The sequence below is a fragment of the Corythoichthys intestinalis genome, chromosome 3, assembly GCF_030265065.1.
Source record: "Corythoichthys intestinalis isolate RoL2023-P3 chromosome 3, ASM3026506v1, whole genome shotgun sequence".
NCBI classification, from domain to species: Eukaryota; Metazoa; Chordata; class Actinopteri; order Syngnathiformes; family Syngnathidae; genus Corythoichthys; species Corythoichthys intestinalis.
The window spans coordinates 22,197,992-22,225,388 of NC_080397.1; the positions used below are offsets into that span (position 1 = coordinate 22,197,992).

Below are 27,397 nucleotides of genomic sequence, written 5' to 3' on the forward strand. Positions count from 1 at the left end.
GTATTTCTTCCAGTGCGATGCACTTGTGCCCTTGGCGTCCAAAAAGGATCAGTTCCAAAACTTTGAGTGCTACAAATCTGTGGAGAGTTTTGCCAGCAAGGTCCGTAGTCTGGTGCCTGTCAAGTACGAGATCATCGTGATCACAGGCGACGTGAAGGATGCCGGCACAGACGCCAACGTCCACATCACAGTCTACGGTATCAACGGCGACTCGGGCCGACGCCACCTGCGCAAGAAATTCCGCAACCTGTTTGAGCGAGGCCGTACGGACCGCTTTGTGGTGGAGATGTTGGACTTGGGTGAGCTGCTCAGGGTCAAGGTAGAGCACGACAACAGTGGCATCAACAACGGCTGGTTTCTGGAGTGCATGGAGGTGACCAACACGGCCAACTCAGTCACGACTATCTTTCAGTGTGCCAAGTGGCTGGACAAGGACAAGGCTGACGGATGCACTGAGAGGGTCCTCTACCCCAAGTACTAGAGTACTTGTAAAAAGTCCACACACCCTCATTTAAATGCCAGGTTTTGGTGACGTTTAAAAGATATAAATCATGGGGAAAAAGTAACAATTGTAATCAAATAATTCTTTACACAGTTACAGAAATAAGGTGAGTTTTAGTTGAACCATTTTGTTCTTACATTGTACATTTGTGCCAACACTTTAGAGGACATTGATCTGATTGGTTGAAAAGAGAGGTAGGTGTCCCATGGAATTTAAAGGCTAAATTGGATTCACATTCAACAGTTTTGACATGTTATTGTGGGGGTTCTTTTAAAAGCAAAGATCACCACATATAATACTTGTATTTTTTTCCCATTAAAGTCCACGCGTTTTGACAGATCCTCACCGTTCCAAAATTCCGCTACAAAAATTGTTAATTTGAATTTCGATTTCACCCTCTCACATTTACGGTTGTCAAAAAAAGTTTTTTGACAAACAAAATACCGAATTCATTTCCAATGGCAAAAACATTTAAAATTTCAAATAGTTTCTCATCCTCTATTTAATATCCAATTCAAATAATTTACACATCTAAATTTCAGGATTTCAAGACGCACAGAAGTTGTATACCGTTTTTGCCAAAAACATACGGTTCTACCAAAATTTGACAAAAATATATTTCCAATGCACTCGTTCATTTCAAGTGGAAAAACATGGCCCGATATTAACAAGAAGTGGCCTGAAAAAGCCCCCAAATTTACAGAAGTGACCTAGAATTGTCCTAAAACAATGCAAACATCCTTCCCGTGAAAAAAAAGAAAAATATGGAAAATCGAAAAACCGCGGAAAAGTCGGAAAAAACCCTGGTAAACGGGGAAAATGTGGTAAAACAAAAATGACAGAGAGAAAACTAGTGGGAAATTGCAAAACTGCTGAAAACTGCGTTTAAAAAAAAAAACACAAAAGCTGACAAACCACAAAAAAACGACAAAACCACAATTAAAAAAAAAAAAACAACTATCAAAAAATGGGAAAAAAACAAAAACTTTTAGTTTCTTCTTCATAGGTCACTCATTGGCGGCCACTGACGGCACAAGACGTCCAATCCATTTTGACTGAGCAGGGCGAATGAATGAATATTAATTCTGACCTATAGGAGAGAGAGGGAGCAAAGCTTCTTCACATGATTTTTCCAGAAATTGCATTTTCTAGAGTTTACAAACTATGGCACCCTATTATGGAATTTAAAAAAATGTTTTTTAACATCATTTCAACCTGTTAAAACCAAGCCTCTGTACATTTATTTAGTAATTCGTTTTTGATAAGACAAAGTCCATAAATGTTTCTGACTGAGTGTGTAAACGTGTCCTAAATTAAGTGAGAGACTATGAATAAAGGAGTCAGAAAAAGGTGCGTTTGTTGTCTGCATTTTAAGCGTTTTATTTGAAAAACACATAGAAAAAGATCATATACAAGACAATAAATAAAAAAAGAGACAGAACAGTTTGGGTTAAGCTATGCAACTTTTTGCATTGTCATTAGTAATAAATACAGTACAAAATCCACCCAGAGTGAATCTAAAGGTTCTTTTTTTTTCTCTCTCCACAATATTCATCACTGATCAATGTTATTCTTCATTATGATTTAGCTATTGCTTTCATATTATTGATGATACATACTTCTACTTCTCTATAAAATACTCAAGATCATAAAACATTGCGCGGTTACAGCAAAACAGCAGTGTGTTGTACAAAGATGGCCACTTCCCTTTTTCACTGGCAGGTTAATAATCATAATCCACATTGTTTTTGATGTTTTTGTTTACTGTCAGCAGCAAAGAAAGAAATATTTAAGAAGATATACAGCATCATATGAAAGACATCTAAACAGAGCTACTCCCACATACACATAGGAAAACCTGAGAAGGACATGCATTGAAAAAGCTTGTGCTTTCAAAGTTCTACTGTTTCGTCGGCTGGACTTCATTTAATACTATGGCTACGCTCCCCTTGGCTTGGGAGCAACACACGGCGGGCGTACACTGTGGCGGGCGCGCGGGCTAAGGCCAGTGAGAACACACAAATCGTCATTCAAAAATGCTCAACATAAAAAAAAAAAATCAACAATAATAATAAATAGTCAAAACCAGCCAGCTTCATTCAATTCCAATACTTAGTTTCCCTTTTTTTTTTTTTTTTTTTTTTTTTTAATTTCCAAAAGAATTATTAGTATTGATAGGAAAAGCACACTGAAAAGTTAGCTTATTATGTCCACACTCCATTTATATTTGCAGTTGTTGTTTTTTTTTTTAATATATATATATTTGTCGATAATGGCTCAAGTTAGCATGTTAAGTAAGTAAGATACACCCCCCCCTACAAGTACACCAAGCAACAAGCCAGCAATACAAAGGGCAACACGCCGCCTCTGGATCCAGATATGAATGTCAGCAATGTGAAGTCAAAATACGAAGAATTAATTACCAAGCAGCATCGTATGGCGAAAAGAGCAATTACTAAGACAAGTGTGTCTCCGATCAAAAGCAGGGAACCTAAAGGGAATGTCATCTAGATCAACAGCACCATGCTGGCTTAAAAAATCTTCCACGTTACATTTTTTTTTCTGGGAGGGGGGGAGAAATAATAATAATAAAATCATAATCACACAGACGGCATGCAGAAGCATCCCCACCTACCCAATGCATAATGAGGTATTCTTTTTTTCATATTTTTTGTCTTATTTTAAATAAATATATCCATTAAATTGCAAAGTTATGAGACATTAAATATTCCACCACGATAGCTAGCTAGCTACAGTTAGTAATAAATAATGATTGTTAAATACTTAAGGCATCTTTAAATCACAGCATTCTATGTGAACTAGCAGAACCTCCCTTTATTTCAGCACGTTTTGTTTGTGATTTTTGTTTTACTTTTTTTTTTATGGAGGTCTCACATGTGAGGAAAAAAAAAAAACACAATCTGATTATTATCCAACAACAACCAAGCAGTGGTAGCGCCACGCTGACGGGAACAGCAACAACAAAACAAATAGGTCCATTTTTGACCCGTAGAAAGTCAGCAATTTGAGAGCAAAAAAAGTTGTATGATTGCGAGATTTTTTTTCAAAAATGGAGAATTAATTTGGAGTATTACATGTTTTTCATGCTCCCTTCATCTTACATGACAAAAGTAGTATTAACTCTTTCAGTGCCATTGACGATGATAGAAATCCAATCATGAGGATCTTTTCATCCTTATACTGTTAGTTGAAAGCACCATCAATGGCAGCCAATGAGTTAAGGTAATCATGAGGCCATCAGCATTTGACCGTTTCTGTGAGCATATCAGTCCCTTGCCCATTACTCACCAAAATTATATGCTGTGTTCACACTGGTCATGTTTTATCTCATGGGTTCCCATACAAAGTCAATGTAATCGCGTGTGGAAGGGCGACAGGCAGCGACACAATGTGGCCGTTTTGGCCATATTTGCCCTGCCCTGCGATGTCGTGCGATGAATTTTTTCACTGCAAAGAAGACAGCTTGGTTGATCTTTTGGCAACAAATTTCAGCGATGAAGAGGAAGCAGCCAATCAAATGTTTTTTCATTGTTGTGACTTCAGCTGCCGAGCTGGATGCCTGGCTCAACATCCAGTTAACAAAAGGCCAAAGGGAGAAAGAAAGAAAAATTGAACTATGATGATAATCATAATTTTAGAAGATTAAACTTGTAATATTACGAGAATGAAGTCATACATAATAATAATACCAAAAAAAGTCGTTATATTGTTTATTTTATTCTACTTGAACCAAAACTTGTTTGTTGTTGTCGTTTCACGGGCTTCGACTTTTGGCAACTTAAGGTCTGTGTCACACAAAACAGCTTTTGGCTAAATACTACAAGACTGAAATCGTAATTTTACAAGGAAAAATGTCATATTATGAGATTAAAGTCGTTATATTGTTTATTTTTACATTACGTGAACCTGAAGTTGTTTGGTTTCCTGAATTTTGACTTTTGGCAATGTGGAAGGTCTGTGTGAACACAAAACTTTGGCGACAGGCGTAGTGCGAGCAACACGTTTTTGCACGACTGTTTTACTTTGGTGAGAATGCAGCAATAAGCAGTTAAGCAGAGCAATAGAGACGGTTGGATGGATGTCACACTGTTCCAACACAGTTCAAATCCGTTACTCATGCTAAATTTCTCTAGGAGAATACGTTCTTGACAAACCACATGAGTAAAGCCTGTTACTGCCATCACTGATAAAAAGACTGAACTTCTAACGCATGCTTTTCAATAAAGTCAGGGAAAGTTCAAGAGACGCATCGAAGAATGATTTGTCTGCGTGATTTGTCAAAAACAGATCCTCTGTTGAGAAACTTGCCATGGATAATGATGTACATTCCCTAAATTCTAAGCCGTTAAATGCTGATGGCCTCTGAATTATGCCTTAAACTAAAGCAAAGGAAGTAAACAGATTTTTGGGACACTATGTGCTATGACAAGGAGGAATTCAAGTTCACTAAAAGAAAATGAAGTTGCAATGTTACCAATTAAACAAAATATCTTCCTTTTACATGGAAAAAATTATATATTGATAGAAAAAAAGGTCAGTTTAAGCTAAAAGAGGCTGTAGTATAGAAAAAGAAAAACAGGTTACAAAAACTACAAAACTATGAAATCTCATAGCATTACTACTTTAAATGTTTTATTTTTCAAATATCATTGACTGTTAAGCTTTACTCATTTAAAATTACAACTTTTTCCCCTCTTTATTCACATTATATTTTACTCCTTGACCTTATGATTCCAGCGTGGCCCTAACACATCCTGGTCAAGAACACACAGGGAAGCATGAAAATATTTGGAATCGAACCAAAACATACACCCCTAAGACATGAAGAACCCACGCGCACACGACCAAGACAAATAGAAAAAAACAGACAACTCCATATGATAGTGCATTTACAAAAAGAAAAACACAAGCTACATTACAATAAATATGTTTTGTCAGTTTTGCAGCATTGCAGCTAATTCTCTTCAATGTAACGTGGACACAGAGCAGGTGTTTAAGTACCATGTCCAAATTGGCATGTGAACTAAAACTAAAATGGCAAGATGACTGAACTCAGAAGACAATGTAAAGAATAATTGTTTGGTTGTTTGGTTTTTTTTCAAAATGGATGGCTTTTAATCCCTTTCGCCCTAAAACTACATGCGTCTCACTCACTCAGTCACACACACGCTTACACACGCACAAACACACAGGCCATTACAGTATTACCGTGAAGGAAGTGAGCATTCAAACAAACGCAAGCAAATTAGTGTGTTGTTTTGTTTCCCCTGTAACACCACTTGCATGTGATCGGGCGCAACTGAGACTGAAATGAGAGTAAAATTATGGCAAAAAATAACAAGACGAATCTCAAAAGTCACATGTGCTTGTTCGGTAGGCAATAAGGTTCTGAGAAATGTCACTCATCTCGAGGCAAGACGGCAGCGTAATTGTCACACACGGTCCCCAATGCGGGGGTCCAAGGTTGGTGTCTGAGTGTGTGTCGAAGAGGATTTCGGGGGCTGGGAAGAAGGGGGTCCCTGCGTCTACTTTGCACCACTACGACCACAATGAGCACGTCACAGCCCACAAGCCTGCCACACATGCATGCACACCTGAAAGATGGAGGGGCGGTGGGGTGGTTGGGGTCCGCCGCCCTGCTACCCACTACGACACAACACACATCACTGGAAGCCATGCCTGAAGTTAGCAGTGTAAGCGCTATGTTGTGGATTTTGGATGGTTTTTCAATTATGTTTTTACAGTGAAACCCGAGTTTAGAGTCTCCGGAGTAGTGCCGCATTTTGCCACAGCAGGCCGGGCAGCACTGAGATCGACTGGCAGGAATGCAGCGTAATTAAGAGCAAGTTCTGAGAGTATATTTTACGCCTGTGAGAATTGTTCTATGTTCATTCTGTATTCTGTATGTGTTGCTGTTTTGTATGCGTCAAAGTAGCAGTTGCTTAAAGGATTACACTAGTAATTACCATAAGATAATTACCGTTAGCTAGCCCATGGTGTTTCACATCGTACTTATATGTTAGCATTAAGCTAGCAGACATTCATTAGTTAAAAGTATAACGTTTGGTTGAACATTTTGAAATTCAAATGCACATCTTTTTTGTTTTATGGGTTTTTAAAGCAAACTTTAACATGGAAGTATTTTAAAGTTGTTTGAGTTAAAGTTGTCCTTTTGTTTCCTGAAAGTGATGCTATACAGTACTCTCCCATTTCTTGACAGCGAGAGTGAGAACAAAGGCTAAGTTTAAATGTACTGTATTCAAAGCATTAATGGGCTTAAACAATTATATATATTTTAAAAAGTGTTATTATATGGTCCCTCTAAATCACAGATTTTCACATATTGTTGTCCCGTGCGACACATGGCGGTTCACTGTAAACCAAAACACAACACAAAAGAAGGCGCGGGTTGTCCGCTTTTTTTGGCCTTTGTACATACAACGCACACTATTATGAATCTCCCCCTGCCAGGTTTCCTAAAGGTAGGCTATCCGTCACACAAACTCTCAAGTTGCTACACAACACTGTTACTTGGTAAATACTCAATCAGTACTAAAGCACACCACAAGCGTCGGGCTACACACCAATCATGCTTTTGTGTAATGTTTTGTACAGATGTGCTCGTGCGGGTGTGTGCGTGTCTGTGTGAGGAGAGGGAGCGCACTCAGCATGACTCAGCACATCCGTTAATGGCCACTCCCACCCTTTTGTTTTACATCCACTAAGTCAGCCCAGTCTTAAAACGTGTCCATCGCATCCCTGCTTGTGTTCTGCATGTAAGTGTGTGCATATGTATGTATGTGCTTTGTTGATCCTACCCTGCCCCCCCCACAGAAAAAGAGGGGGAGCGAGGAGGCCCCCCCTTGCGAAACTCCCCCAAGGAGAGAGAGTGGAGGATTGTGGGATGTGGCCGCGGGTGGCGGAAGCAGCTATCAACTGTCAGGGTTGAGCTGGGTTTCAATGTCCACCCTGCAGATGGGGCACTTTCGGCTGGTCGCCAGCCATTGGTCCACGCACGCCTGGTGGAACAGGTGCATGCAGGGTAATCTCCTAAACACACCAACAAAGAGGAGACAACTGAGTGAAAGAATATGAAGTGGAAGAATCAGATTTCCCTATTGAAATAAATGGAATATGTATTCCTGCCCTCCCTAAATGGTAACGAAAAGGAATATGACTAGAATGAAGCCCCTTTCAGACATACACTGAACTCCAGTTAAATCCACGGATTTAAATAAACGGGTTGCCCTTATGTCTGAAAGCAATTTCCTGGGCCGACTGACACGGCGATGACATGCACATTACCTGATTCGCGTCCTAGTAAAATGTCCGGGACTTACCCAGGACGCGACATATGTGAAAGCAGCCGTTTAATTGCCAAATCAGAGACTTAAATATCATTGCGGGCCGATTGTCATTTCCTCTTTCTTCGCGGTAAGACAAAAAGCGGTAAACAAACATTACAATTATCAACAAGGCAAACTGGAAATATAGAATAATTAAACTGGAACCATAACAAAATTAAATTGCTCCTGGAGCTTTGAGCAGAGGAAGAGACAGTCCATGGTCCATATTTGGAAACGTGTGGTTTATATTGTTGCCGATGCAGACCAAAAAAGACGTAACAGCCTTCCCAGCACAGAGAGTGCCGAGTCGCCAACATGGGACAAGTCTGAAATTGTCCAACCCGGGTAACTTCGGGTACATCTCCCCATGTCTGAAAGCCATAACACTGGTAAATCCTGCGTCACCTTACATGGGAATTTAGCGGGATACAAGTCTGAAAGGGGCTTTGCAAAGGGGCAGTTCTGTTCATTTGTCCATGGTGTATGTGTGTGTTAGTGTGGATATTTGCTGGTACCTGACATCCTCTCCGTCCTCCAGCATGGACAGACAAATGGTGCACTTCTCGTCCGTATCCAGCTCCTCATCATCCAGACACATCTTCAGGTCTTGGGGGAATCTCTGCAACACCCATTAAAAGTCTGCGTTATTTCAGCGTGCAAGCATGTGTATACGAGTGTGTCTTTGCCTCTGCCAGACTGTGTGGGTGTGCTTTGAAAGAGGAGGTGGAAAAAGTTGGGGGAAAAAATGAATTATGTCTCCTGTTAGAAAGTGAGCCAAATGATGTGACACCCTTCCACAAGTATTGGGGTCACGTTTGCTATTATGCTTATTAAAATTCACTGGAATGACTCATCCCTCATAGTGATATGGAGCAGTCTGCACAATAGTCTTGCTTAATCTGCTGCTGGAAATGAGTCTGATTTTTGAACTCATTAACATACAGTGCATTTACCTTCTTATACTTGTGGGGGAAAGTGAATCTCTCAATGGTGGTCTGGACCGCACCACGGTTCACGCTACCTAGTCGGTCCTCCAGCTGCAAAAGTTCCTGTATTTAAAAAAATAATAATAATAATAATATGTTGAAAACAAGAGATTTGGTGCCATCGGCTAAATTGGCAGCATGCACATACAGTGGGGCAAATAAGTATTTAGTCAACCACTAATTGTGCAAGTTCTCCCACTCGAAAATATTAGAGAGGCCTGTAATTGTCAACATGGATAAACCTCAACCATGAGAGACAGAATGTGGAAAAAAACAGAAAGTCACATTGTTTGATTTTTAAAGAATTTATTTGCAAATCATGGTGGAAAATAAGTATTTGGTCAATCCCAAAAGTTCATCTCAATACTTTGTTGTGTTCCTTTTGTTGGCAATAACAGAGACCAAACATTTTCTGTAACTCTTCACAAGCTTTTCACACACTGTTGCTGGTATTTTGGCCCATTCCTCCATGCAGCTCTCCTCTAGAGCAGTGATGTTTTGGGGCTGTCGTTGGGCAACACGGACTTTCAACTCCCTCCTCACCCAGTGGCATCAAAATGATAACAAGAACGGTGAGCAAAAATCCCAGAACCACACGGGGGGACCTCGTGAATGACCTACAGAGAGCTGGGACCACAGTAACAAAGGCTACTATCAGTAACACAATGCGCCGCCAGGGACTCAAATCCTGCATTGTCAGACATGTCCCCCTGCTGGAGAAAGTACACGTCCAGGCCTATCTGCGGTTCGCTAGAGAGCATTTGGATGATCCAGAAGAGGACTGGGAGGATGTGTTATGGTCAGATGAAAGCAAAATAGAACTTTGTGGTAGAAACAGAGGTTCTCGTATTTGGAGGAAAAAGAATATCGAATTGCACCATAACCACTGTGAAGCATGGGGGTGGAAACATCATGCTCTGGGGCTGTTTTTCTGCAAATGGACCAGGACGACTGATCTGTGTAAAGGAAAGAATGAATGGGGCCATGTATCGAGAGATTTTGAGTGAAAATCTCCTTCCATCAGCAAGCCCATTGAAGATGAGACGTGGCTGGGTCTTTCAGCATGACATTAATCCCAAACACACAGCCCGGGCAACAAAGGAGTGGCTTCTTAAGAAGCATTTCAAGGTCCTGGAGTGGCCTAGCCAGTCTCCAGATCTAACCCCCATAGAAAATCTGTGGAGGGAGTTGAAAGTCAGTGTTGCCCAACGACAGCCCCAAAACATCACTGCTCTAGGGGAGATATGCATGGAGGAATGGGTCAAAATATCAGCAGCAGTGTGTGAAAAGCTTGTGAAGAGTTCAGGAAAACATTTGGCTTCCGTTATTGCCAACAAAGGGTACATAACAAAGTTTTGAGATGAACTTTTGGTATTGACCAAATACTTCTTGTCCACCATGATTTGCAAATAAATTCTTTAAAAATCAAACAATGTGACTTTCTGTTTTTTTTCCCACATTTTGTCTCTCATGGTTGAGGTTTACCCATGTTGACTATTATCAGTGTTGTCAGTAACGCGTTAGTTAGTAACGCGTTACTGTAATCTGATTACTTTTTTCAGTAACGAGTAATCTAACGCGTTCATTTTTTCTACACCAGTAATTTGATTAAAATTAGTTTCCTTAGTGTCTCTGCGTTACTATTTTTTCATTGCCTCATAACGTATGTAGAATTAAGAATATTGTAGTCATGTACGAAGAGCATTTTGAATAGAAAATGCTAAAATAAAAGGTTCCCGGTACGTGTTTCCATGACAACCTCTTAGCTATTTCCTGTTTCGGTCTCGCGTCACGTGTTGTGGGACTGAAGGCGTGGGCCAGGCGGGTGGACATTCAAGCAGAGTGTTGAGACGTTGCGAGGGAATGTTGATCTGTGGATATCCATGAGTAAAGGTGAGTATTTTTCCTTCATTCTGGAGGGTATCAGCAAAAGGTTAGACCCCCTACTTGTGCGGCCGTTTCGTAGCTTTGCCCTAGCAACGACAGGAAGTCATCTCTCCAAGTTGGCAAGCTTTGTTTACATCATATGCGCGTTGCACATTTATGCCGTGAGGTGATGTGTTCGTTTAGCATCTGTGGGATGTGTTGTAAGTCCGATTGAGTGTAACATACTTAGTTGCCGCCACGTTTTGTGGCCAAATTGACCGCGTGTGTGTTGAGAGGAGTACTTCCGGGTTGTGCACGCGCATCCGCGCCCGCCACCACCTTTGCAATTTTGTGCAGTCAGTTTGCTTTACATTGGCACTGATATGCTGTTAACCATAACCCAAAATTCAGAAGTTTTGACATTAGGCTTAATCTTACAGTTAGCGGGGTTTAATTGGTCGGTGGAGTTAATTTCAACAAAATCCAAGCAGTTTGTCAGATATTTGTTAGTTTCAGGGCTCCGGAGTGGCTAAACTAGTGCGAAATTCTGATATTCCCCTTTAAATTCAATCATCGGAAAGTCAATTACATGTGATGACATTTTTCTGTTGTCATTCTTATGTTGAGGCGGCAAAGGCACAAAAACGGGTAAAAAGTAACTGATAGATTACTTTTAAAGTAACTTAGTTACTTTGATAATGAAGTAATCAGTAAAGTAACTAGATTACTTTTTTGAGGCGTAATCAGTAATCAGTACTTAAATTACTTTTTCAAGTAATCTGTGACAACACTGACTATCACAGGCCTCTCTAATATTTTCAAGTGGGAGAACTCACACAAGTAGTGGTTGACTAAATACTTATTTGCCCCACTGTATGTTAACTATAGTACTTCTCATTCTGTATTTCTTAGTGAGGTCATTGAGTAGTGAACGAGTTAATACTTAAAAATACAAAGAAATAAATAAATTTTAAAAACCTGATCTTTTACCACCCAATTTCCTGATCAAATGATCGAATCGGGGGCATCCTTCAAATCAATACACATGAATTCACGTCAGTCACCTCGTAGCTCTCCCTGACGGCGGATGCATGGCGTGAGGGGTTGAGACTCTGCAGCGCCAGCAGGTGTAGCTGAGGGTACGGATAGTTTCGGATCTCGTGAACGACCTGGAGGAGGAAGGGCAAAAGATAATGGTATCAGCGTGTGTCCATATGATGAATCATTGAGTAACGCCCCAGGTGGGGGTCGATCCTGATTCAGTTATAGCGGCTCACCACTTGTGTTGAAGCATTGTTCCTGGGAAAGTGGTGCATCCTGGGAGAGGTCAGGTAGTGCTGATAGTGCTGCGGCAGTGGGTGGATGTGGTACTGGTGTGGTGGGAGTCCTGCGTCCACACTTAGATCCCTAAGCAAATTTTAAAAAAAAAAAAGATACATTTTAAAAACTATTTTGGAACAACTCCATAGTAAAGTGGTAGCTTAAGGTTAAACTGATCCGTCTTGTTTAAACTCAAACTTGTTCAGCACATCTGCATCATAAGCAAAATAGGTAGGGTTAAAACCGCCTGCTTCTTTCCATCCACATTCCATAAAAGATGCATGTTATGTTTATTGAAGACTAAATCATGCATCACTTTAAATGTGTATGATTAGTTTGGGGTTTTTTGGTATATATATATGTCCTGCAATTAACTGGCTTGCCCACAGACCTCAGCTCACCTGCAACAAAAGAGGACACTATGGAGAATAGATGTAAAGGATTATGCCATAACAAAAATAATGGGCCAAAAATAATACTCAGTTTTTGATAGATGTGATTGCTGAAATAAATATTAAGATACAAAAATGAAACCTCAGCAAACAAAGTGTTTCAAGTGCAGTTTGCTGCTAACTTTAATGCCTCTAGGTTAAATCTGTGAACAACTCATTACTATCCATTAATGTTACAACCCCCACATGGATGCGCTGTTTACTGCTCACTTTGGCATTAAAAGGAAATGTATCTATGTCCTTGTTTCCTTGAATAAAACTCAACAGCAACTGCTTTCTAATTACACCTTATTCAAGATATTCAGCTTTTGATTACTCAAACAAAACAGAGAATTTTAAAGGGAATCTTGGACTTAAAGACTTGTAGGCGCTAATAAGCCACAATTGTTCTCCTTTACTAAAATATGTTATTAGAAACATATATTATTGCCATTGATTTAAAAATCTATAATAATTAGTACATGTTTTGACCTACGGAGGGCGCCATGTTTTACATGCGCAATGTATGCCGGGGGTGATGACGCGGTTGGGCTGGACTGGGAGAATACTGTAGCTGTGCTAGATAGCAAGTGAAACTAGTATGACGACTAACATGATTTTGTCACATTCTGCTGCTGGTCAGATTGTTTTGTTACAGAAATGTGGGATGAGTTCCCGACGTCGCACCTGCATCCAATGGCGTACCGCACGCAGGCTATTTTTAGACCGTGGCGTCGCATCATTATGCGGAAGTAAAGCCGAAGTGGGACATTATAGACCCGCCCTCGCATAGACCCAACGTAAAAAGTGCTACTTTTCGCCGGTAATCTTTCAAAAACGAACATGCCGATCACGCATTGCTTTTTTGGAACTTGTAGAAACGGATCTAGACATTACGACCATGAAGGATGTTTTCTTCATACGTTCCCGGAAACCAAAAACTCGGGAGGAAAAAATGTGAAGACCGAATCAACTTGCGTGGACTTTAACACCAGCTCGGCGAATCCATTCATGTTTCATATGCAGTAAACATTATGTTGGGTTGGCATGGTCTTTCAGAGGACAAAGAGGTAAGCCATTTTTATATTTTTTACTTTATTTTTTTAGCGTAATGTTGTGCCGTACTGCTTCTGTCTGACAATGAATGACCTGAAAAAAATTACAATGGTATCTGACTGTCACTGTTACCGTTTCTATTATATATATATATATATATATAAACAACTTTAGTAAGGGGGAAGTGTAAATAAATTGTAGGATTAAGATGTGCTATCAATGAAAAAATTAAAAGTGTTTGTTGGCTGTCACTGAGTAGCATTTGCGATCGCTACACAAAGCTAACTAAATTACCCCCAAGAACGGTAAGAGACGTAGGACAACCAGAGGATATATAAGAAAGACAGGGCTGATGGTAAAGGATAGCTTGTTGAAACCGGAGAATGTCATTGTCAGTAGTGTTGTATCGGTCGCGAACGATTCGTTCTTTTTGAACGAATTGTTTGGGTGAGCGAGACCGAACTAATCACCATCTGCACTGATTCGTTCTATGAAGTTGGTGCTTGTTCACTGCGTGGGAGGGCGTTGAGCAAGCGGCAGCATCTTCTGACATCGCACACGACCAATCAGACGCCAGCCTCATCGCGGGCAGGGGAGGGACCGGAAACAGAATCAGGGCGTGTGTCACTCACTTCCACGTGTGGCCAATGAGTAGCCAGCGTGCAGGCAGGGGGGCAAGACTGAGTTTTGTCACTTCCCGTTCAGTGACTCGGTCCTCCGGTTCCTGACCTAGCTTGCTGCTAACTTGACTTTCCAGTAATGACTATGCGGTGAACGAATCAAAAAATGAAAGGAAAGGACTTTGTCACATATTTGTTAACGTGGAGCCTATCAAATGCAGCTCAAAAAGACAAAAACACCACACAAATCTTTCGAGCATGGTTTAGTGTACTACTTTTCTCAACAGACTCGCGACTACCTATTACGACATACTATCAAATTTACAGTAATTTAAAACACGGGTAGCTACGAGGCAAGCAAAAGCTGAGCTGCGGTCGCGTGACGGCAATGAAGGGGGCAAAGAACTGTCACTATATGGAGGCTTCATGGCAGCGATATTTACCTCATATGTGCACAGAAAAAAAGAATATTTAGTATGATCACCATAATACTGATTTGCAATGAAACGGTATATACATGTCCATTTTTTCCAAGTGTTTTATTTTTTTTTTCGTGTCAGCTGTTGGTTGGTTTGACAAATTATGTCAATCCGTCCATCATGTGCTACTCAAGCGCCCCAAAACAACGCACATGGACACGGGAGATGTCGCAATATGTCTACATTTTTCTTAACAGACTAATGAGGGTAGAAAGGCGACATCGTAAAGAGCAAGCAATCATTTCTCGTCAGCATTTGACGATCTGAGATGCGGGGACGACAGGGGAGTTGACCGGATTATTTTATTTATTAATACCAGTGCAAAAATTCAATACGATCATCTTAATACTGATTTGCAATTAAACTGTCAAATATCAAAATGTAGTATTGTCTTTATTTCAGAGCAGCACATTCGACAACTAGCTATTTACACTTATAGTTTTAACAATAGTCACTAAAAATAATAGTGATGTGCATAAAAACAAAAATACAACAGAGCGAGAGGTAAATATGATGTGTTGGTCGTTCCATATTTAGAAATTAAACTTTCAATTTATTTTTATTTTCGTGACAGCAAGCATGCTGCGTTGGCTGGTAGCAGCAGCATTGTAAATGTGATCAAGAACATGCTAAAGAAAGTCCGTGCGCCCCCGACCCCAACCCCCCGCTCCCCCCACAAAAGGAAAATGTTTAACCGTGTCCTCAATCGAAATGCAAGCACGAGCCATGACTTTGAGCCCATAGAACTAGGACAGACGACGCGGAAGTTCTCCCTCGCTTTTGCAGCAGCGGGAGGGAGACGAGGCTGTCTGTGAAAGCAGAATGATATTGCCTGTCACTCATTACTGAAACTACGACGAGCGGTCAATGAGGAGCCTGTGTGCAAGAGAGAGGGAGGGACCAAGAATGTCACTTCCCGTTCAGTTATACTGCGAAGCGGTCTTTGGTGATTCGTTCAGCAACGTCACTTCCCGTTCACTAACCGAATGATTCATTTGGGCGGGGAGGGAGATGAGGGAGGCGAACGATTCGTTGAACGATTCGTTGAACGATTCGTTTGAACGAATCTTTTTACTGAACGATCCGGAATGGATTCGTTTACTCAAGTGAACGACAGATCCCGTCACTAATTGTCAGTCGCGTCGATAAAAAAAAGCTAAAGCTATGCTTAGGTCGGCTCGTTTTTTTCGTCTTTTTCAGCCTTCGACACTAAAGCCATCTCTTTACCGAACATTTTTATGTTCTTCCACATCTATGCCAATCAATTTGGCACCAGGCACATCATTTTCGGAGAGAATTGGTAGGTTTAGCGCTGTAAACATCTCCTTCGTACACGATTTCCATTCATTTCCTATTAGGGACAAATGGGGGCTCGTCCTTGCCTAGCAACAGTAGCTAATGCCATGAATATTAATGAGCGGAAGTGACGTGTTGCTTGCGTTACGCCATTCCATCGCCTCAGCAGTGTCTTTAAATTGATCCGGCTTGCCAAGACTTGCTGCCATTTGACAGTTTGTATATCCCTTCGTCGCTAGTTGCAACATTGCCTTGTGTTTTTTTCGTTTGTCTGCCTCTCACCATGGTTTTCCCTCGATTTTGTTTATTTTTTAAATTGATCCCAACCTCCTGTTACGGACCCTATTTGTCTCTCCCTTTTCTCGATCGCGTGGTTTTTTTTGTGCTCAATAAATCCTATTACGCAATCCCTATGTTATTGTTGTCTGCTTGATGTCTGAAGTGAGCCGCGTTCTCTAATTCCATGGTGAAGCCAGCCACAATTTCTTTTCAGTTGCGTTTTTCTTTCATGTTTTACCACACAGACAGACAACGCATGAGGGTTGCGATTGTTTTATAAGGAAAATCATAACTCTAACCTCACACGAAGTAAAGTCCTGTGTATTACACGCTCGTCTGTCGCACGGGAAATGCGGGTTCGAGTCCCGCTACAGACCGTCATTTAATTGCTTTTGCTGCTCATTTTGTGAAATACCAACAGTGTTGTCCTTCTCATCACTTTACCGCTTGGGTTCAAATTGGATGGGCAGAACCGACGACATGTTTATGTAGCTAACGAGTGACACTGTGGAAGTACGCTGTCCAGTGACATCACCGCTCAGAGTGCTTTGCGTCATCAACAACAATGGCAACCTACTAGTTAAACTAATTTTTCAAATTGTATAAAAACAAAAACATTAAGAGGGGTTTGAATATCAAATTATTATAACTCATTCTAACACTTATCTTTTAAGAACTACAAGTTTTGCTGTCTGTGGTCACATGAAGATATAGTTTGTGAGAGTTTCCTACCAGTCTGTGCCCTCGGCCAGGTAGCGGGGTTGCTGCACCACAGATTGTGGTGGAACGTGTAGAGGCGGGGCGAACTCATAACCTGGACGCAGTCTGTGAGGCTGGTGAGGAACCCTCTCTGATGTGCGTCTACTGACACAAACAGAGACACAGTTTTAAAAAAGTCATAGGTGTAGTTTTCCCCAAATAAATATCACCCTGGTGAGAAATATGATAAATGTAAATTACGACCTACATTCATATTTATTACATTCTCTGTAATGCAACAAACTCTAACACATACGTATATTATAGTGCTGGAACGAAAACAAGCATGTCTTCAGGGCTAAAAAATGTTTTCATGTATTGAAGTAGTGATTGAACATGATTTTTGGGTAATAGTTTGTTGATGTGAATTCTTTGTGGTTCCGAGTTTAATGTTAATACGGGTGAATGGAGAAATTTTAGTTGGTCTTAATGAATATTTCAGTTTTTATTAGCAATGTGAATGTTTTATGTTAGTCATGCCCTTGCAAATGAAAAGAGGATATTTTGCAATTGAAAAGGAAAATATTTCCATTTAATCATGTTGTATATGTATTCATTGCTGTTCTTTACGGTCTTCAGGCTTGTTCACAAAGTGCCTCTTCTCCTTTCTGTAAACATTTGATCTCTCCTCCTCAGATATGATAAACGGGACGTAAGAATTTATTGTTTATGTAACAGGTACATTCAGGTCCGCGTGTGTGAAGCGGAGCGTGGAAAAACCTTCCCTCCGTTGCCTTCATGTGGGGACGCTGGCAGCCGTGCCGTCGGCTCGAGCTTATGGCACAGCTGTTAGTGTCCCTACCTTTCGAAGTGAGCGTGTCATGCGGTGCAGTGTGGGTTCGTGGTCAGAGGCAGGAGCCTCGGGGCGCGGCACGTTTCACACCGGTTACATTGGTGCCGTGACCCGGATCGGCAGCGAAGGTTTTCGGGGGGTGAATGTAACGGGTACACGCAGGTCCGCGTGTGTGAAGCGGTGCCTGGGAAAACCTTCCTTCTGATGCCTTCATGTGGGGACGCTGGCGGCTGTGCCGTCAGCTCGAGCTTATGGCACAGCTGTTACTGTCCCTACCTGTCAAAGTGAGCACGGCGTGGTCAGAGGCGGGAGCGGGTCGGAGCGCGGCGCGTTTCACACCGGTTACATTTACACTTTGTATTTTTCCGCCGCGTATGATTTGATGGTTCAGAGAGGCTGGGTTGAACTTGCTCATTTGCCTCGGAACAATATAAACTCTTCCCCACTCGTCGCTTGGGACGGTCCCCCGCTGAAGGACCCATTTCTTTTGATTCAGTCAATGATGACGAGCAAGGCCTGAGCTGGTTTACAATTGTTCTCATTTAATTTGATATTATGTTCCATGTTTTATTCACAATCCTTATTTATATTTGTTAAGAATTGTGTTTTGTTAAACCCCTAGCAATTGTGTTTTAATTACTGTATTAAACCCTGCCATTTGCATGGATTGTAATTGGTTTCATCACTTTTGTCCACGTTTGAGGAAACAATACACCTGTACAATACAGTAAATAACCTTACCTGTTTGGTGGTAGGATGTGTCGGTGCTGGGCCTCGAGGATCTGCTGCTGGAGGAGGTATTGCTGGTGTAATGCCTGAGGTAAGAAGGGAGGGGCTGGGATGTCCTGGAATTGGGGTGTGGGCATGGTGTTGTGGGGCGGGTGGTGTAGCGGGGCTCCGTGCTGGTGGCCGGGCGGGGCCAGGTGGGGATTAATGCCCGACTGCGGCTGGCCCGGGTGGGGCATGGGGAAGTCCATGGGCATCGGGGCCTGGGGGCCTAGCTGGAAGTGTCGGCAAGAGGTAGCATGGCTGTGCTGCTGCTGCTGTTGCCGTGTAAAATGGGATCCTGAGGGCGGAGTAGGGGGGAGAAGTGGAACATGTCAAGTACACCAACACCAAAAATGAGCTGGAATTAATTCTGGGTGAAATGTGATATTACTGTACATGTACAGTATGTGTGTGCATGTGTGACATAGCATGTTAATGAAGCCCTACCTCATACCTACGGTGACAAAATGCTTCTGTGGGGGTGGAGCAATGATGGATACCACAAGTGTCACTGAAACCAACGACCAAAATGTGCTCCGGCATGTAAATACGTGAGCTGCCATTTCAGGATCCTTTCTTGTCTTGGAAGCGGACGAAACTCTTTACTACAGTGGAACCTCAGCATTCTGACACTAATTAACTATACAATGGTGCCTTGAGATACGAATGACTACACTAGCGACTTTTTGGACAAGCTGTTATTCGGTGGACTTTTGTGCAAGAATTTGAGTGCGCAGTGAACTCGTGCAGCTTTTATTACTATCAGGATGAATACTAAAAGAATAGTTAAAAATTTAAATCAGTCCAGCTATAGTGTAATGAATGATGAAAATTGCCAAAGACAGGCTAATGAACGCAATCAGTATCTTTATATTAAAACCATTTGAGTAAGGTATATTTGAAAATACAGGAGATGTGTTGCAACAAATTAAGGTGGACAAAATGATGTCAATTGCAAATATATTTTCATTACTTTGAAGAACAGCTAATATTAGCTTACCGAGTGATTTGCTTTATAGGTGGGTCTGTTTCATATTACTCCCAGCCCCAGGTGGCCAAGGTATGACTCCCAGCATTCATTTCTAATTAAGTTTTAAAAACTTTTTTTAAATAAAAAACCTGGTAAAAACAGTTGAATCTTTTTAGACTGTAATCAATCACACTATTACTGTATTTTTGATGAAAAATTATTGAGGGCTATTTTTCCTATTTTTGGGGTTAGCTGGAACACAATGGCCTTTACAGTAATTTAATTGAAAGTAAATACTAGTTTTGAGTCATGAGCGTGGTCACAAAACAAAATAAGTTTCTATCTCAAGGCACCACTTAAAAATCTGTTTACTAAAACTAATAAAACAAACGATGATGCAAAAACATTATTTCTTAGTTTACAGAATATTTAAAAAACAAATTTTAACCGGATTAGGTAAAAAAAAAAAAAAAAAGGCGGGGGGGGGGGGGGGGGGGCACAAAGACTGCAAAATAAGCTCCTTACCAAAAGACAGATTTATGTTGAGGCTAGATTTATCCTCAATGATACAATTACAAAATGTTGTTCAACAAATAGCTAAGGATAATCCACATCCGCCTTCCACATGGGGGTGAATTAAAAGTCAATTTGTGAACAATGAATTGAACAACTCCAAGGGTGCTCTGTATCGAATTGCATGTTGCTGTGATGTTGCATACCATCAACTCATTAACTAAAGCGGTGTTCAACCACAATTCAAGTATTCACTCAGGAATTCACTTCAGTTGGGCTTTAAGGACTTTTAAGGTTTCAATAAGGTGAACTGCCGAAACACAAATAAATTCAACAGATGAGAATTAAAGTGGCATCTGTAAATCTGAATGGGGTTACAAAGCTATTTCTAAACATGGTGAGCACAGTTATCCACAAATGGAGATATCATGGAACAGTGGTGAACCTTCCCTACAAAAATGACCCCAAGATCATAGCAAATGCTCATCCGGGAAGTCACAAAGGAACCCAGCGCAACTAAAGAACTGCATTATTGGCAGTGTTACAAGGTGAAAACTACTGCTGATCAAAAAGGCTCATATTAATTTTGCACTTTAATAAAAAGTCAGCTAAATGATTCCTAAAGCTTTAAAGAACTTTCTGGTGATTGGCGAAATTTGCACTATTAATATTGTGTCTCCTTCCTTCAGCCTTGTGGAAAAAGAACAATCCACCGACAAACTTGGTGGTTGTGTTTCGGTCTGGAGCTGCTTTGCTCATTCAGGATTCCGATAGTATGATTGATGGAACTGAATCCTGCTCTTTACAAAAATTCCTAAAGGAGAATGTTTGGTCACCCGTTTGTGACATCTTGGGTTCTGCAGCAGGATAATGATCAAAAACAAACTAGCAAGTCAACTTCTGAATGAGTACACCAAAATGCTTTTTTGAGTGGTTTACTCAGAGTACAGATTTGAATCCAATGAAACACTGTCACAACCTTAAAAGGCCACGTGATCAAAAACACTCCATTGTTGCTGAATGAAACCAATTTTGCATTGGAAGAATGGGTGAAAATATCTCCACAGGGTTACAAAAGACGTTGCCAGTTGTAGAGAACGCTTGATTTCAACAGTTACTGTTGAAGGTGGTCCAAAACAATTATTTTTTCATCGGGACCATCTTTTTAAAGTAGCTTTGTGGGTTTTTTTTCTCTGCACTAAAACAAAACCAATTTAAAAACTTCATTTTGTTTACTTAGATTATATTTGTCTGATTTTTACAGTTGTTTAATGATCTTAAAGATTGCAGTGGGAGGGAAAATAAAGGGGGCGTGGGCAAAAAAAAAAAAAAAAAAAAAATCATGGCACTGTATTAACAATTTAGAAACTGACCATCCTTCCGAAACAGAAGTGTTTGCCCTTAAAAGTTCCACTGTATTTCACCTTCAAATGTAACCCAAAGCAAGCATTCATGCCCTACATTAGCATTAACCATTTGGGCCTTTTTGCTCCCTGTCCACACATTAATTTTCTTGGAAATGGCTCTACTGTTTTTTTTTAATATTAACTTGTCCCGACCACAAATATTTGGCAAGCAGCATATACAGACAGTCGAGATTCAGCACGCTATCCGGTGCACCCTTGTTTTTAATGCATCACACGTGTCTTCTGAGAGGCTTTTTATGGCAAGAGCACTATTTGTGATGTTCATTTGGCAGAGCTAAATGTTCCACAAAGACAATGAATGACATGCTCTCGCATTTATTTGAAAAAATGGCTAGTCGGCATCGAATTTTCTGGAACGAAGCGGGGAAATAAAAACAAATGGATCAGAGCGCTCCTAACTGCAACCAGGCGGCAGACGGGGAGTGACCTTGCAAGGTCAAGTTTAAAGGGTCACCAAGGACATTTTGAGAGGTGGGGGATGACGGCCACTGCGAATGAGAGCAGATAGGCTGGTACGGGCGCTGTGATGGAGGAAGCGTGGAGAATCGTCTATCTTTTGTCACAGCAGGAGAGGAGGTGGGTGAGGGTGGAGGGAGGTGGGACGAGGGGTGGTAGAGGGAGCACAATAAATGGAAATCAGCAAGAAGCACACTGAAGGTTAGGAAAAACACTATATTCTTTATTGAAAAATATTAGTAAATTGTGTTTTTCTTTCTCACTTGGCTTTTTTTGGTAATAATAGTATAAAAATCCATGCAACCAAAAATAAACCACAGACTGAAGGCAAGGCCCACCATGCTCCGTAATAGGGTTAAAGGAACAAAAAGCAGCATCCAATGAGCTACAGCACATGATTCAAGTACAGCAGGGTAACATCTTTACTACAGAAAGATTACATTGGATTCTCACAGGTCAATGTAGAGTCAAAACCAAAAAATAAAACAAAAAATATGAATCATAAAATGTGACCATGCATTGAAAAGTACTATAAAGAGAGACCACAACCAAACAATAGAGACGTTATTTACTAATAGAGAATCTCTTTTAGCAGTGCAGGAAAATATAGGCATCCCTGTGAAATGGATAGCATTTTGGCCTTATGTTAGTTAGTGGGGGGATATTGGAAAGTGATGAACCACCAGTGAGCACATTTTGCCTACTGATACAGTGGGACCTCCAAGTCAAAACAGCAACAAAGAGTATTTTTTGTGGAGTGGGGTAACTTGGATGTATGCCACCTTTTGGTGACATTAGCCAGTATTAGAGGACCTCACAGTGCACGTGTTTTGGCTTTAACTTTGGCCTCTGGCAGCTCTTAACACATTCGAAGTGGCGGTTGTAATGTGTGGGCTTTATTAAGCCATTTTAGAGTCATTCAGTGTAGTTGCAGTGTAGTTGTGGGTTAAAGTGGCAGCAACTCAAAGGTTTCAAAATAAATTAACATCTATGTTAACCTTTTTTAACCAGTCCATGGCATTTCACACTATAAATTAGCATTAAGTTATGGACTTGCATTAGCTGAAATTACAGTACATTGTTAGCTTGACTATTTTAGGTGTGTAATTATACTTTTGTATAAGTTTGAGCTATGTCGTCTATTGGAGTTGGAGTGCTATTTTACAGGAAGGAGCACTAAGTTATGTCTGCATTTTGCATTATGCTAAGCATGTGTAAAGCGCATTTATTATTCCTCAAGTCATCAGATCTTACATATTAAGCAAGTTTTTTGCACCACTTTGATCCCGAAATAGCCTAATGGCCTTCTGTACGTGCAGTATGTGTTACATCCTAAAAATACTCTTACTGTATTGTTTTTTTTTTTTTTTTTTTAATGTTATTTTATGTTTGTAAAATGCTAGGGCAATGGAGATAATTCCGATAGGTACCTTTTGTTAATATTGGAATAAAAATAAAGTTTTAAAGGTTACACAAAAAATTGCCTGTGCATTTATTAAAAGTTATGATAAACGCATTTGGCAACAGTTTATGACATAAAATTTCTCCAAGTCAGGTTTTTTTCTTTTTTTTTGGCCTACAAGTGTTCGACCTTCAAACATCTATTGTGATGATGACTTAGTGATGGACAACTCAATTTCTGGGGATCGATATTAAACATGTTATTTCACTTGTATTGCGGTTAATTAAAGACTAAATGTGACAGAACTTGCATCCTGAAATGAATGGAAATTTATATCAACAGGAAATTTTGTTTGAGATTGAGGGGGACAAAACACTAGTTACGAAATAAAAGTACGTTCAACTTTCAAGGTACCACTGTATTTAATATATATTATTTTTGGAGCCTGTTAAAAAGAGAGGTAGGGCAGGTAGCCCTAACAATTCAGTGTGATTCAAAGATTTTCTGATTTTGTAAAAGGGGAACAAAAAGACTAGACAAAATGGAGACAGTTATGGCAGGTTGTTGTGTAGAGGTGCAGCGTACTTTTATTAGTTTTGAGAGGAGCCACTGAAAAGTGGTACAATATTCAAGCTGTATTGTTTTTTTCCTTGAATATGCCTCCGAAGTTCAAACCACCATCATATTTTTCATTTTCTAACACATAAGGCTGTTTCAACTTATTTTTCTTCAGAAAGAGATTAAATTAACTTCAATTTACTTATACATTTGTTCGATATCGTTTACAATTTTTCCCAATGTATCACGCTTCATGACCGCAGAAATATCTTATATGGTTTGGTTGAACAATTTAAGTACTTGAATAGAAAAATGTTCCTTTTCGAATCAGTTCAAACCTCAACTATCTAGGCGTGACAAACTGCTTGAAGAAAGCAAAGAAGTAGAGCAAGGACTGACACTAGGAATATTAAGCGTGTTTGGATAAGTTAGAATGTATTTGAAGCGTGTGGAAGCAGTTAAACTATTTTCAAAATGTTGTGTTTTGCAGATTTTGGGGGGCTAGAAAATGTACACCATGATGAACTGGTATTGACTGTAAACTACTGAAAACATTTGAAATGTAAAGTTCGGTTACCTCAGATTTTACTACTGCTGGACAATATTGGAAAAAACTTACAATGCGACTTTTTCGGGGTTTGCGATATATATTGCAATAATAAAATTAGAAGAATTTTCACCAGATGACTTGAATATTGTTTGGGATAGTTTGGATAGTATAGTTTGGGAAGAGTTTGGTTGACATACTATGGTAATGTATTAGTGTAGTATTGCATTCAGTATTTTATGGGATTGTTTTTCCCCTTTGAGTTTCCCCTTTTGTTTTTATTTTTTGTCTTTATGTTCTCTAAACAATTTATCATATTCTTCATTATCAAAATGTTATCTTAGTTTCTGTATTTTTTTATAGTTGCATTATTGATTTAAGGGGCTTCAATTTACTTTAGTTATATTTATTTTTCTTTCATTTAAGAATTGAAAGTGCAAAAAATTGCAAAACCGCGATATATGATTGTATTCCTATAATACCATTTAATCCAGGCTAAGAGGGTTTATCTGTGAATGATGAAGATTGCTGTATATAAAAAGAATACAGGAAGCTATGTTACGTGCTCAAATAATAGTAATCGCACATCTTGCGATAAGACTGTTGCGTATGTGCATATCGCGAAGGCGATATTCAAACGATATATTGTGTAGGCCTTGTTTTTACCATTTTTAAATCGTTTCTTTATTCCTGACCAAAAAGGATTCTATAACCCATATTCAGTAAATTTATGATGTATGTCAGTGATAGATCACTCTTATGACAAGATTGTTCTTGGAACAATTCCGTTCTCTTAAAATAATTTCCACTAGAAAATAACCAAAGAAATTAGAACAACCCGTTACCAACTTATTCAAGTTGAACTTTGGAGGCTTGACCACAACAGCAAAATGCTGATTTTGCTGTCCAAATTGTCACATGAGAACATGTACACTGCACCTCGAGTGAAGAGAAAGGAAGATGAGCCAAATTTGGTGTTCAACAATGCAAGTGCAGCCGTTTTTGAGATCATGCAAAAATGTATCCACTTGACAGGAATTTACAGCATGTTGTCTATCAAAAGACTGGATGGGAGGTACACAATGACATTCCATTAAAAAAGGAGCTACATGTCCACTCGGGTGCTACAGCAAAAATTTGACAGAAACAAAAGACAAAAAGGTGCTCTGCTCTAAGATGTTAGCTATGTTTTTAGTCGACTTGACATGGTTGGAATACATCTTGAAGGGAGGAGGAGGAGGAAGAGGAGAGGGGGGTGCTTTGTTTTTTGTTTTTGTTTTTTTAATACCAATGTCGTCTTCGGATGGAAAGAGGAAATGAAGAAGGGGTTCACAATACAGCTAAATGCAGAGAACAGGCAGAGGCCACGCCACACCACACAGCAGCAGATGATCATTAGCTACACAATGGGGGGGACGACAAAGATCTGATAAATGCAGAATGTAGAGCCAGCCTCCATACTATGAAACAGGGAAATAAGAACAGAAATAAAAGCACAATGAAATCACTTATGCCACTGTTGTCAAATTAATGTTGCACTGAAGCTTGTTGTGTTTTTAGCCGCTCGCTCGCGTCTGTGTGGGAAAAAAAAATCAAAGGCTACAAAAAAGGGGTATAAAACAGCTGACGGTTTGCAGCAAATGGGATTTATTTGTTTTCCGGGGCCAATTCTCGTGCGTATCGATTACCACTTGAGCCCATCGGCAGTAGTCATAAATAATTGCGGTGTCGAAAGCAGATGATCTTCAAATGACATCATCCAGCCACGGATAAACCGACTGGCTGGTGAAGGCTACGGCTATTTTGCGGTGTTTTTTTTTTTTTTGTATAGTGCAAATACAGCGTCGCGTGTGAAAACCTCAAGTGCGAATTGCTATGTAACCCAATTGACATCAGCGGGGGTACATGAGTTGAAAAGCCACTGCGTTGTGTACGGGAATGTTGTTAGCACACAACAGCCGGCGTTTGCTGATTCCTTTGTGATAATTGATTCCGCTTCAGAATGTAGCCTGCCCCCACAAGGCTCAGTTAGCTTATCACCAGTGGCGATATGTGAGTGTTAATCAGGGCCGAATACAGCCGCCAAAACACGTCATTCTGTATTTTGCGGTCATCTGTAATGAGGCAAAAAACGTCCAAGTATATTTGGCGACGAAATTAAGCGGAAACGACGACCTAGCTGACGCGAGCTAAACCAGCGGCTAAGTTGGAAGCTAACTAGCCAACAGCTGCAGTGAATATTAAGATTAACAGGGCACATGTTTTAGCGTGACTACGAACAATTTAGGACTTACCTCTGTTTCTTACTGAGCCGAATACAGGGAGAACCAGGTATCCGACATGCACTAACACCATCCTGGGATCCTTATCTCACGACTCCGCTCGGTTATTTGGAGAGAGAGAGTGCGGTAGTGGTGGCCCATGCGGATCTACATTCAGGCGGCTGGGCTGGCAAGCAGCGCGCGGGCCGGACAACTAAAAGGTTAGGTTAGGGTATAAGCTTCCGTCTCGTTGATTGACTACTACACTACTGTGATCAACTGTAGCTGCGATCTCGAACTACGCCTGTGGACTGGCACGACCACGACGCCTATGGCGGAGTAGACTCGACTGCCTAGTGATGACTGACAAAAGCAGACGTGTCGTTTCGCAGAGTCGGCGAAAGGGGCGCTGTTTCCCCGCGGCGTGACCTCGAGGGACCTACAATGGGAATTTCCAAGCACACTGAGATTACAAAAGATTTTAAGATTTTAAATATTTCAGGGACAGCGGTCACTACACTGGACAGCTATTCAGAAGTTGACACTTAAGACCTCTAACCTTATATAGGATAAGTGACTATTTTTAGCTGTTAAAATATCATTCTTATATATCTTTTTAGTTGTTAATGAGTATTGCATTTTTCATATTATTTTAAAATACATGTACAGTAGAATTTCTAGGGCTACAGCTATCGATTATTTTAGTCGTCGATTAATTGATGAACTTGTTAGTTCAAATAA

The 27,397-nt window shown here is 40.4% G+C and overlaps 2 protein-coding genes across 5 annotated transcripts in view; one reads left to right on the plus strand and one right to left on the minus strand.

Moving 5' to 3' along the window:
• The window catches only part of loxhd1b (lipoxygenase homology PLAT domains 1b), a 47,613-nt gene extending 45,767 nt beyond the window's left edge, over nt 1-1,846 (plus strand). For both annotated transcript variants that reach the window (XM_057831792.1, XM_057831791.1), the window contains one exon: nt 1-1,846. In XM_057831792.1, the coding sequence (XP_057687775.1) occupies nt 1-481 (481 nt within the window). In that variant the 3' untranslated portion in view covers nt 482-1,846.
• Nucleotides 1,002-27,103, minus strand: LOC130913304 (E3 ubiquitin-protein ligase RNF165-like). 3 transcript variants are annotated; one of them, XM_057831793.1, is made up of 8 exons: nt 26,690-27,103; nt 18,496-18,820; nt 16,935-17,066; nt 11,999-12,128; nt 11,786-11,890; nt 8,823-8,918; nt 8,385-8,488; nt 1,002-7,573 (listed from the first exon to the last, which is right to left on the minus strand). In XM_057831793.1, the coding sequence occupies exons 1-8, from the start codon at nt 26,748-26,750 to the stop codon at nt 7,456-7,458; spliced, it is 1,071 nt and encodes a 356-aa protein (XP_057687776.1). In that variant the 5' UTR covers nt 26,751-27,103; the 3' UTR covers nt 1,002-7,455. The 3 variants fall into 3 exon arrangements, 2 of the variants coding, with proteins under 2 accessions (XP_057687776.1, XP_057687777.1); XM_057831794.1 differs by having other exon boundaries at nt 1,004-7,573; nt 16,935-17,063; XR_009062751.1 differs by lacking the exons at nt 1,002-7,573; nt 8,385-8,488; nt 8,823-8,918; ... (2 more) ...; nt 16,935-17,066; nt 18,496-18,820 and adding an exon at nt 18,827-25,855.
• Nucleotides 27,104-27,397: the final 294 nt, after the last annotated feature.